The following is a 12,317-nucleotide window of genomic DNA, read 5'->3' as shown; positions in this document are numbered from 1 at the left end:
TTGTTTGGCTGCAGGAACATGGTTCATTCTCCTAATCTCCCTTTAAGAAATCAGAAACTCAGGCATTTCTTGTGTTACTGTGTAAGCTCTGTTATTATAGAGTGATAATGTTACACAACGCCTGAAATTTTCAAACTAAAGAGATACATAGGGTCATGTCATCCTATATATGTCCTATCATTAAGCTAGTTAACTATTTTTCCCCAGAGCCACACTATATTTTTACATTATGTACACATAAAAATTCTTAGGGATATTATCCCTAATCATAAATGGGCCATGATAACCTTACCTAGGAGAAACCAAAATCCAGGTAGAACCACTACTCACCTTCTGCAAAAGTCAGAAGGTCTCCACCACCTAGGAAGTCTATACCTTCAGTAGCCGTCCCTCCTACAACACGCCACTCAACAGTCACCTGACCCAAGCTGCCCCCTGTCCTATGGATCACCAGCTCCACCACAGTCTGGGGTTGCTCCTGGACTTCCACAAAGAAGCCATCTTCTGAGGTATTGGGACTAATACTGTAGATAACAAACACACCAAACGCATCACCATTTAGTGCTATGACAACCGTGGACGTATTCAGCTGCCCAATAGTTGGCTGACTTTGCAAACTGGCCGTGATGTTCATAAGGTGGACTTCCAGCAGAGAAATCTGAAAGCTCTCATCCATCTCAGGAAAATCATCAGGAAGAATGGAAACTGTGAGATTTGCAAACTCATCACCTTCCAGCATGACAGCCCACTGCCTTGTCACAGGCTCATAGTCACTGCCTGCCACAGCCTGACCACTGAATAGAGATGTTACTCGTGTCCTATTTTTCCTGTAAGTCCAGAAATCTGAACTGTTGACAGGTGGGCTAGTCCATGATGTCATCCAAAAGCACTGTGGGACCTCAGGAGCCATGAAGAAAGCAAACGCTGAGCAAGCTGGTTCCTTGAGGCAGAGGATGGCACAGGTGTACTGGGGATCATGCACTGCAGACATATTCACCCAAGTTCTCCCAAGCAGGTCAGGCACCCCTTGAACCGGCGGTTCATAGTAGGACAGCAAATCTTGACCTTCTTCAACTGCAAGAGCCACTACATCGATACCGGAAGTACTGTAGAACAACAGCAGCTGACCAAAGTGCCCTCCTCTAAAATGTGGAGTGACAAAACAGGTTAAGCACTTAGAGCAACCTGCAGATTCAATCTACAGAATGATTTGTGGTTTACACTTCTAAAAAACGTCTGAAGTACTAGTTCAAATGCAACCATATTAGAACACATTCCTCCTTCGACATTTTGTGTCCTCAACATGAAGGAAAATCATGCTAGTTATCCATCAAGACTATTTTTGGTCAGGCTATGAAAACACCTTGCAAGATTTACAAATGGTAAGCACTTCCCAACTGCCAAACAGATTTCCAAAATGAATTTGCATTACTATACAGTACTGCAAAATGATGATGGTATCAGCATCAAGATGTCAGCCTGTGTCCGTTCCTAGGAAATACAGGTGCTCACTCATGAGGCCCCATGACCTTTCATACCCTCTAAACCAAAAGAGGCTCGTGGACACACAACTGCCTCAGAGAAAAGATGTGGGGAAAACAAGCTGAACACCCTTCAGACAGCACCCAAGTGGTCCTTTACTTAGAAGTTGGTTGTATTCAAATTCTAACAGATTAAATCATTACTGAAAGTCCAATGACACAACTATGATAAATGTGAAGGTATTTTTGTATTTATAAGCACAATGTAATTGACACAGGATAATAACCTACAAAGTTATGCCAGATCTAAATGACTGAATTGTGCCTTAGCCCCCTCCCCACAACCCACAACACCCAGAAGCAAGCCACCATCTCATATACCTTCTCCTGACAGTTATGTTAGCACAGGAACTTCTTTCCAGAGGCTCTTGAACACGATAAATGGATTGAACAAACTCTACCGTACCATAAGGATTATCATTGGCAGGAATGACAATATTTGCCACTCGATCTAACCCAACAGTACCTCCACCAGAGGCATCAGTTAGTTGCACTTGGATAACCTAAAAATATAGTGAAAATGTCCTTAACAGCATCCCAGCTCTGAAATCAGAATAAAAATGATGCAGGAAAAACAAATCAAATACAATCATACAAGTTTAAGAACAAAACTGAAATAAATGGACTCAAGAAACTAGTTCAATTATATTGATATTGATATCATAAACTTTCAATATAGTGATAATACCAACTTGAAATTTCTTAAGTTATACAATCACATGAAATAATATACCTATTTATGTTTTCATTTCAAGAAGACTTATATTCTAAACATTTGTTATTTAAAGAAAATAATGTATATACATTTTAATGGATAATTAATATCTTATTCTAAATTTTATATATCTGAAGTACAAATTATAACAAATTTTGAAACAATATATTACATTTTAATGTCATCCAACTTTAGAGATGGTAACAGAACCATTTTACATATAATAAAAATTCACCACTTTAGAAATGCACAAGACAATTATGCAAAAAATAGTTTTACGAACTTTTAAAATGTGATGTAATTAAAGAACAAGTGGGCTTTCATAGCACTTGAATTTGATAAACTAAAATTATTTTCAGCTAGTATTAGTGAAGTAGCTTTCCCACTATCTGTCACCATGTTTTTCTGCCATGGAAAATGAATGCCAGGAATATATCTGGTATGGTTTATTTTTCACATACTGTATTATGTCTGAGGAACAACGAATGAATATAAAGCTAATCTGTATAGTTAAGTTTGACTGGCCATACTTATGTCAAGGGAATATGAAAACCAAGAGTTTATATGGACCAAAAGAGTAAAAACTAGGATGTAACCATTTATCCAAAATAGTAAAAATTACAATGTAATCACACAAAGAATCTTATATTAATAAACTGGCATGTCAACATATTTCCAAACAACTGCTGGTTTTTTTTTTTTTTGCATCTATAAGTATGGCTTTCACAATACCAGACTCAACATTCTTGCAGAAATTATCCATCTGACATCTTCTCTAAGTGTCACCCCAACATCTATCTATTCTAGTCACTACAAGACAAGGCATGGTTTACAGTGTCATTCTAGGCTAGCCATTCCTCTCACCTCTTCGATCTCCGGAACGTCGTCCGCCAGGACCTCTAACAACAAGGTTTGAATGGTTTCCCCAGGGGCAAAGGTCACATTACCTGAGACAACTTGCAGGTCGCCAGTAGCAAGCTGTCCAGTAATGGTGGCAACCCACTGAACAGTAACAGTGCCGAGAGTCCCAGAATTTCGAATTATTGGCAGGTTTACCTCCACTGAGCTAAACTCAGGTTCCTCTACAGTAAGTTTAGTAATCTGAAAATCTGAAGGGAAAACAGAGTTGAGTGATTTTCAAATACAAGGGGAAACTCATTCAAGGTTAACTACCCAGGTACCACCCTGTACAGGCCTCTTGCCCTAAAGCCATCTCGGGGTCTGTATCCTCTCTCCCTCCCTGACCCTACCCAGAGCCAGTGACACATTGTGATGCAGATTAGACAGGCATGTCTAATTTACAAATCATTCTTCCCTGTGATGGAAGCTCAAATTATAGAACCGAGGCCCACTGGGGTCAGACACAAGTGGAAGAGGTATATTTAGGGATCACTCTGGCCAACCACACAGGCCAAGCCTGGCCTGAGGGGCAGTAACTATTCTGCTTCCATGGTTAATACAAGAAAAGAGGCTCAATGTTAGAGATTTTATCAAGAAAGCTAAGAAATCCAGCTCTTTTCATAAATTTTTAAAAATGATCTAACAGAAAATCCCACCTACAAGCCAGAGCTGAACCAAAATTCAATAATCCAGGACATCCATGTGATCTATATTTCCAAGTAAGAGAGACAAACTCATTTGATTACCAAATAACCCATAGGGGTCATCAGAGGCCTCAATAACAATGACTGCCTCTGTCAAGGCCCCTAATTTGGCTCCTCCTGTAGTTTGATTCAGTAGTTGCACAAGCAAAGACTCTTCGAGCTCAGGGTAGATGTCATTAATGATATATATTGGCACCACTTTGCTAGTTTCCCCTTCCAGCAATACCACATCTGAGGAAGCTATGCTATAATCTTCACCTGCAAAGACAAAAAAAAACTTGCGTCAAAATATGATAAACATCCCGTAACACAGGGGAATGACTTCTAGGTATCAACGTTCAAGGATATATTTGGAAAATGTGTTGAGGTTTCCATCTAATTATTTTCACCTTGGACTGTGAACCTCCACAACTGAGCCAGTTTCTATCTCTCTCCTAAGCAGCTTCTCAGGCATTTTAAAGCCATCAGAAATCAACATATCCATAAAAGTGTGTGAAAGAATGAGGCCTTCAACAAATTCAAGAAAAATGTATTATGGGAAAACAAAAGCTAGATATGAATTTGAATTATTTTTTCCATCACTAGCTTAGGTTCACACATGTTTTAATAGCCTTTCTAAAATATTTTAACACACATGCAGAAGGGTGTGATCCATTACCACTAAATAGTCACATGCCTGCAAAAGTGTTAAACAGAACTGATTTTAACATCTCTGCGGCAGATGCCATGTGACGCACATCAGCAATCACCAATGCAACAGCTGGAAATGAACTTCCTTACACAGTTGGAGTAAGAGTTGATGTAAGCTTGTACTCATGCTGGCAGGAATGGGTCACTGGGCCAACAATAGCTAGGGAGAGTAGGCAAACTGGTTAACTAACTCGTAAATAACTATGATCAGTTTGCCACCACTTCTCAATGTTTAAGGTCCCTGAAAGAAGCCAGGCATGCCTAGAGTCTCGATACCCTCAAATGTGCATGTGACTGTGAAAACACATACACATCATGCACACACACATACCATTTAGCCACTAGCTCATTCATTCATTCAGAATCTAACAAGTCTAACCATTGGGTACACCATAGCAAAATCATAACTGAATTGTTCAACAAACTTCCCTCTGGTGGAAAGCCATTAGAAGAGGATGCAGTAACCTACTGTTAACATTTGGTAACAGAATAATTCTGCTCATGCATAATGTAGCCCATGCTAACTATTATCCCTTTTCTGTTCTTCATAATGATAAAGGGGTCCAGAAGCAAAGCTGCTGCCATGCCCCCAAATCAAATGGCTGCTCATTTTCTCCTCAATTCTGCAGAAACCATTCACACGTGACTCCTTTCAAAACAAGAAAAAGTGCAGAGAACAATGTGTTCCAATGTTTCCTTTGCCCACTTTTATTACCGGCTTCAAACTTTCCATTAATTTTTGCAAATTCTATCATTTAGTGTCAAATCAAGGCCTTTTATGTGCATATCTTATCGTCTGAATTGACCTTCCTAATTATCTTGAGGTGAGTTTCAATCAAGGATACCCATCCCACTCAGGCCCATCAGCACTTCTCAGATGAGCTTTCTCACCAGCCACGGCAGTGATTGGCACAGCTTTGAACTTCACAGACACATCTGCAAAGGCTCCTCCTGTTCTGGTCACATTGACAATGGGTCCCACGTGACTTTCTGCCACTCGGACAGCTGGTGCTGAGAGTTGAAGAATTCCAAATGCATCGTCATTGGCAGTGATTACCACGTGGGCAAGGGCTTCCACCTTAGGTCCAACGCGTGGAGAATTTGGAACTGAAAGAAGAAAGTCAATATCAAATGTAAAGATCTAGACCAAAACATCTGTCCACTTGTAGTTGAACTTCCCATTAATGTGCTTGGGGAAGTAGAGGACAGCCCAAGCCTTGGGCCAATACACACAACTGGGAGACCCAGAAGCAGCTCTGGGTTCCTGGCTTTGGCGTGGCTTAGCCCTGGTTGCTGCAGCCATTTGGGGAGGGAATCAGCAAAGAGAAGATTCTGTCTCCTCCTGAATATGCCTTAAGTAAGATTTAAGTTTTTTTGAAAAAAGATTAGTGTGTTCCATCATTCATCTAGACATTGGAAATACAAAGTAAATTGAATAGAAACCTCCCCCTCAATATTCTAACAAGATTTTTATCTTAGAACACCACCACCACCCCAAACGAAACAGCTATACTCTAGAGGAATTAATGTTAGAAATCAAAAGGAAAATATGATTCACATGTAAACATCGCATGCACTTGTTAATGATATTGACAACTTATCACTAATTAGTTCACCAGCATGCCATTAAAAAAAATGTTCCAGTCCCACGTTATGTAGGACCTTGAAGGCCTATTTCAAGTTATACTCCAATTGAGTTAGTCTGTTCCTCCCAATCAGATCTTACTTGAATGAGTCACTAAGCCACCTGGCTGCTAAGGCCTCAATTCCTGTGAGCCCATCAAATGCATATACTGAAGCCCTACCTCTGAAGGCCACAGCATTAGCAGGTGGAAGCTTTGGGAGGTGAAGTTGCAGGTCTGAAGCCTCAGGAATGAGACCAGTGTACTGATGACAATGGCCCATGGGAGACCCTCTTTCCCCTTCTACCTCTTTAATTGATCAATAAATCATTTTCTTAAAAAAGAAAATTTACGCATAAGAAACCTTAAGTAACAGGATAAACAAGGGCAACATGCAGTTCCTGGAATCACACTTAAGTCTGTGCAAGTCCCAGCTGCCAAAACAAAGCTTAACCTCTTTTCCTAATCACAATGTCCTAAAATTGATACTAAATTTACATCACCAATCTCATCCCATGGTTCCTCATTTCCTTATTCAAAAACCAGATTTTTCTTTAAAAGTTATTTTTCTGGAGTTCTATGTTTCTAGGTGAGACAGCACTAATGAACAAACTAAACTTACAAACTTACAAAACTTACAAACTTACAAACTTACAAACTTACAAAACTGCTTTCAGCTCCACACACACAAGTCCTGTTCATAATCAGTATCTAGTCTATCCTTTCCTACAGGCCCACTGCGCCCTGCCAACCAGGAATGCTCCATGTATCCCAGTCGAAGCTGCTGCTCCACACCTATCCAAGGTCAGCCAATCCTCACTCATCCTTATTTCCGAATTAGTATTTCCCCCAGAAAACCAAAGGGTGACTTAATGCATTTTTCACACCTTACTGCTATATAGCTTGTTAACATTGCCAGGAGAGAGTGCTTCTAATAGCAGAATAAACTTCCACAGAGTAAGATGAAAGAGGCTCCGATTTGTTGCTAGAACTGTTATTGAACTCTATATATTAAAGAATGCTCTGGAAGCTACAACATGCAATGATACTAAGTTACATATTCATTACCATAAAAAAATCCTGAATTTAATTTGTGAATAGGAGCTGTAAAAACATGACTAAGGAAAAATATGCCCTGAATCCAACGGTCTTACAAACTCTTAAGATGACTTCAGGGGTGAGTAAGTAGTCTAGCAGCTGAAGTTCTTGCCTTGTATGCTCTGGGATCCCATATGGCACCGATTCTAATTCCAGCAGCCCCACTTCCCATCTAGTTCCCTGCATATGGCCTGCAAAGCAGTCAAGGACGCCCAATGCCTTGGGAACCTGCACCTGTGTGGGAAATCCAGAAGAATCTCCTAGCTCTTGGCTTTGGATCAACTCAGTTCCGGCCACTGTGGCCACTTGGGCAGTGAACCAGCATGTGGAAGATCTTTCGATGTTTCCTCTCTGTAAATCTGACTTTCTAACAAAAATAAATTTTAAAAAAGATTTCAAAGTTAGAAAATCCTGAGCCCAACATATAGCCTAGTGGCTAAATCCTTGCCTTGAATATGCCAGTATCCCATATGTGTACCGATTTATGTCCCGCCTGCACTACTTCCCATCCAGCTTCCTCTTTGTGGCCTGGGAAAGCAATTGAGGACAGTCCAAAGTCTTGGAACCCTGCAACTGCAAGGGAGACCCAGAAGAAGCTCCAGGCTCTTGGCTTCAGATTGCCCCAGGTCCAACCCTTGCGGCCACTTGGGGAGTGAACCAGTAGACAGATGATCTTTGGTTTATCCTTCTGTTTATATTTTTCCAATAAAAACATTTTTAAAAAAAGTACATAATGTTGTCTAAACACTATTACACCCCAAATACACTGTCTTCATACTGTGGTCTCCAATAGGTTAAACACAAAAACATACTTACTTGTACGAGCTTGTACTTTCTCTTCTAATGTAGCGTTGAGTAGCTGAATGAACATGGACTCTGATCTTTCTGGTTCATCATCATCCAAAATTGGAATATTTATAGTTGCCTCACTCTGATTAGCTCCAAAAAGAGCAAATCCAGAGGCCGACACATAGTCTTTTCCTTGAGTTGCTCTGGCTATGTTAGGTGAAAAATAAGGTGGTTTTTCTGTATCATCCAGCGTTGCATAGTAAACTCTGACTTTTCCCATGTGACCTTTCAACCTGATGATAGACAAGGTGACATTCTGGGTTGCTTCCTCAACCTTCATAGGTCTGTTTGCCTCTGAAAACATGAAGACACCATAAGGATCATCACTAGCCCAAACTGTGAGCGTGGCATTTTTGTGGCTTCCCAGGGACCCTCTGGAGACACTGATGAGAGACACGGAGAATGCCTTATCCAGCTCTGGCTCTTCATCTGGCAGCACTTCCACAGTGATATTGGCACTCGTCTCCCCAATGTCAAAAGTGACATTGCCAAAGGTGAAGGCAAGATCAGCTTCAGGATCAGAGTCTATGCTCCAATGCAAAGTCACTGGAGACAGAGCTCCATGGCTTCTCATCACCTAAAAGGAAAAAAACACTGAGAATAAATTATTTTAGGGAGAAAAAAACCATTGGCTTACAAGGTGACAAATATGTAACAATATAATGAATTTAATTTTAAGTCAGTGTGTGCTCAAGACTTCTTACTGAAGGTGGGGCCACAGTATAGCCTCCTTTAAAGACCTTTCATGCTCAGAATGGAGAGTGTTGGGGCCAAAGTCATGACTGAGTTGACTAAGCTGCTCCACTTGCAGCGCTGGCATCCCACACTCCCATGCAGCCACCAGTTTGTCCTGGCTGTCCCACTACAGATCTACTTCCCCGTTTATGATCTGAGGAAAGAACAGAAAATGGCTCATGTCTTTGGGCCTCTGTACCCATGTGGGAAACCCCCAAGAAGCTTCTGTCTTCTGACAGGCCCAGCTCTCCCTATTGTGGCCATTTGGAGAAGGAACCAATAGATGTCTCTGCATCTTTCTAACTCTGCCTTTTAAATAATTTTAAGTCTCCATCTCTAAGAAATAATTGTTGCATGAATCCACAAATTGATGGAAAATGATAACTTAGTACTATATTTTTAAACACTTATTTTTTATTGGTAAGGCACATATAGAGAGCAAAGGCAAAGATTTTTACATCCACTGCTTCATTTAACAAATGCTTGCAATGGCAAGAGCTAAGTCAATCCAGCCACAGGAGCTAGGAGCTTCCTGATCTTCCATGCAGGTGCAGTGTCCCAAAGCCTTGGGCTATTCTTTGCTGTTTTGTCAGGGATCTGGATGAGAAATGGAGCATCTGGGATATGAACTGATACCCATATGGGATCCCAGAGCATGCAAGGATTTAGCCATTAGGCTGTTTAATTGAGCCCTACTATATCTTGTCTCTTACTTGAAAGAGCTCAGAGAGGGACAGAAAGCTTCACTCTCCAAATGGAAGTTAATACTAAGAGCTAAGCTCATCCTATACTAGGGGCTAAGAGTCTCTTCCAGGTCTCCTATATGGGTGCAGACTCCCAACGCTCTGAGCCATCCTACTCTGCTTCATCATACCATTAGGGCAGCTACATTGGATATGCAACATTTGGACTCAAGCCGATGACCATAGGGGATGCCTGCACCACAGGCAGATCATTAGCCTGCTATGCTAACGCACTGGCTGGCCTTATTGCTCTATTTTTACTGAAGCTATAATTCATTTCAGAAGAAAACAAGGTTAATAGTTGAAATATATGCATGAAAATTTTTACACTCATTTCAAAATCAGTAAATTTCATTGGAATTCATGAGTAGACATTTTCCTGAAAAGCTAGACTCATTTTTAAAACACATTATCTTTACTTTTATTTTCTGTCCAATACAAAAAATACAAAATTGTTTGACCCCAGGAGTAATAAATTACACCTAAGAAATGTTTTTACTAGTCGCATTGTGACAAGAATGCAAAGCTTAAAAATGGCTCCATTAGGAAGCAGGCGTGTGGTATCACGGTTAACTCACTACTTGGGACACCCACATACCGTGTGACAATGTGTGGCCCACATCCTTAGAATCTAGCTGCCTGTTATTGCACACCCTTGGGACAAATACCAGGATCCGTGCCATCTACAACAGGAACTCAGACTCCATTGCTGGCTTCTTCTGCCCAGCAGACAGGCAAGGGACAGTCTGTCTCTTCTCCTTCACCTATCTGCTTTTCATGCAAATTTAAACACTTTAACATTACCAAAAAGAATTCCTAGAATAACATCTGTTTTGCACACATCAAAAGTTATCCCAAAGTAAAATTATCTAGCAATTGTAGGAAGCTTAGCCTTTTCTGTTAACTGAATCTTTGAAAAACAATGAATTATTTTTATTGGAAAGGCAGATCTACAGTGAAGAGGAAAGAAAGAGGAAGATGCTCCATTTGTTGATTCACTTCTGGCCTCAACAGCCTGTACTGAGCTGATCCGAAGCCAAGAGCCAGGAGCCCTTCCAGGTGTCCCACACGGTGCAGGGTCCCAAGGCTTTGGGCCATCCTCAACTGCTTTCCCAGGCCACAAACAGGGAACTGGATGGGAAGTACGGTTAAAACCGCCAGGATTAGAACCAGCACCTATATGGGATCCCAGTGGATGCAAGGCGAAGACTTTAGCTGCTAGGTTACTGTCCCAGGCCCTCTGTTAATTCATTTCTTTCCACAATTTCTCAGTTTCCTCCAGAATAGCTTATTGATAAGCTGCACAATTAAACAGGTTATGTTTGAGGTATTTCCTCATTAGTATAAGGTTTGGGAGAGCATCCGCCAAGCCCCTTTAAGTTACTGGAGAATGGAATTTCTTGATTTCTGATATAACAAAGTAGAATATATGTATATACAAAATCATCCCAGATAGATTTATTCCCATGTTGTTTTGGATTCTTAGTCTGGAAGACACTCAGGGTTAGATTGCACTTGGCTCACTGATATTAGACCTCTTCCTGGAACTTGCTTTGACCATAAAAGTGTGAGAACAGGCATGGAAATCACTGCAAGAAGCTCAAAGAGCTAGAATGCAGTGTTTTTTTGTTTTGTTTTTGCTCTTGGAAAAAATGATGCCATCGTATAATTCATGAGCCCGTGATGAATTCGACTAGAGAAAAGAGATTGTTTGGAATGAACCAAACTGAAATAAACATCAAAACGCATGGGATACAGCTAAAAAAGCAAACAATCAAGGAACAGTATGGATTGGACTATTGGAATTACATTTTCCATGTTGGTTTCCTTATATAAGAGAATATATGGTATTTGTTCTTTTGTGATAACCTACATTGGCCTCCCTGCTTATTTTCATGAAGACAAAAGCATTCTTGAGATGTAGCCCCTTTGACTGCCCCTAGTGACTGAATCAGAGTTCCCCTAACAGCTTCCTGGGATGCACACTAGGAGTGAAAAGCCCATCTTTGTTGTATTCAGTCATTTTCATTTCAGACACGTTCTTCAGCACACTATATGAGTGAAAAGAAATGTAAATACTCATTCATTATATCCCATTATGAATCAGAAGTCCTCTTAATGACAAAATAAACCCAAATGCAAAACTGACCTAGATAAATGCCAAACAGGTAATTTTTTAACTTTTCAAACCACTAATTTATATTGCCTGTGCCAATAGACTTCGTCATTTCCACCTACAGAGAAAAGATATGTATATTCTTATCACTTCGTAAAGCATTAAGGAAAATTAAAAGAGAAGGTATTAAGCAATGAAAAGATCAAAATACTCACATTTAACACAACAGTGCTATGTCCATCTTCTGGTTCAGTTCCACTAACAAAGAGAGACTCAGAGCTAAATTCAAACACGCCATGAGCATGGTCAGAGGCCGCAATTGTCACTAGAATTTGGGAAGCCACTCCTAGACTGGCTGCTTGAACAAGTTCCAATAAATGGGGGAAAAAAATGTTAATCAGTAATTTACAAACCAAAGGCAAAACCAAGGGGCATTTTGAAAAAAGCCCTTCCATTCATGGGAGACATTCTAATTTGTTTTAGAAAGAAAGGCAGACACAAGTGGTTGCCACCCATTTTCATGCCTTTATGACATTCCTCGGCTTTGGCACCAATGGGACACACAAGTGGTGCACAAGCTCTTGGAGATGAATAAGGAAAACTT

The 12,317-nt window shown here is 40.5% G+C and overlaps 1 protein-coding gene across 1 annotated transcript in view; it reads right to left on the bottom strand.

Moving 5' to 3' along the window:
- Positions 1-12,317, bottom strand: part of ADGRV1 (adhesion G protein-coupled receptor V1) — a 366,107-nt gene that overhangs the window by 290,903 nt on the left and 62,887 nt on the right. Inside the window, exons 27-33 of the mRNA XM_040985862.1 lie at positions 11,929-12,068; positions 8,087-8,696; positions 5,442-5,657; positions 3,903-4,118; positions 3,121-3,365; positions 1,863-2,044; positions 331-1,142 (exon numbers count right to left, since the gene is read on the bottom strand). Of these exons, the coding sequence (XP_040841796.1) occupies positions 331-1,142; positions 1,863-2,044; positions 3,121-3,365; positions 3,903-4,118; positions 5,442-5,657; positions 8,087-8,696; positions 11,929-12,068 (2,421 nt within the window). The remainder of the gene's footprint in view (positions 1-330; positions 1,143-1,862; positions 2,045-3,120; positions 3,366-3,902; positions 4,119-5,441; positions 5,658-8,086; positions 8,697-11,928; positions 12,069-12,317) is intronic.

This window comes from Ochotona curzoniae, unplaced genomic scaffold (genome assembly GCF_017591425.1).
Source record: "Ochotona curzoniae isolate NIBS_2020 unplaced genomic scaffold, NIBS_Ocur_1.0 contig_4501, whole genome shotgun sequence".
In the NCBI taxonomy this organism is placed as follows: domain Eukaryota; kingdom Metazoa; phylum Chordata; class Mammalia; order Lagomorpha; family Ochotonidae; genus Ochotona; species Ochotona curzoniae.
This window is presented reverse-complemented; position numbering and strand designations above follow the sequence as displayed.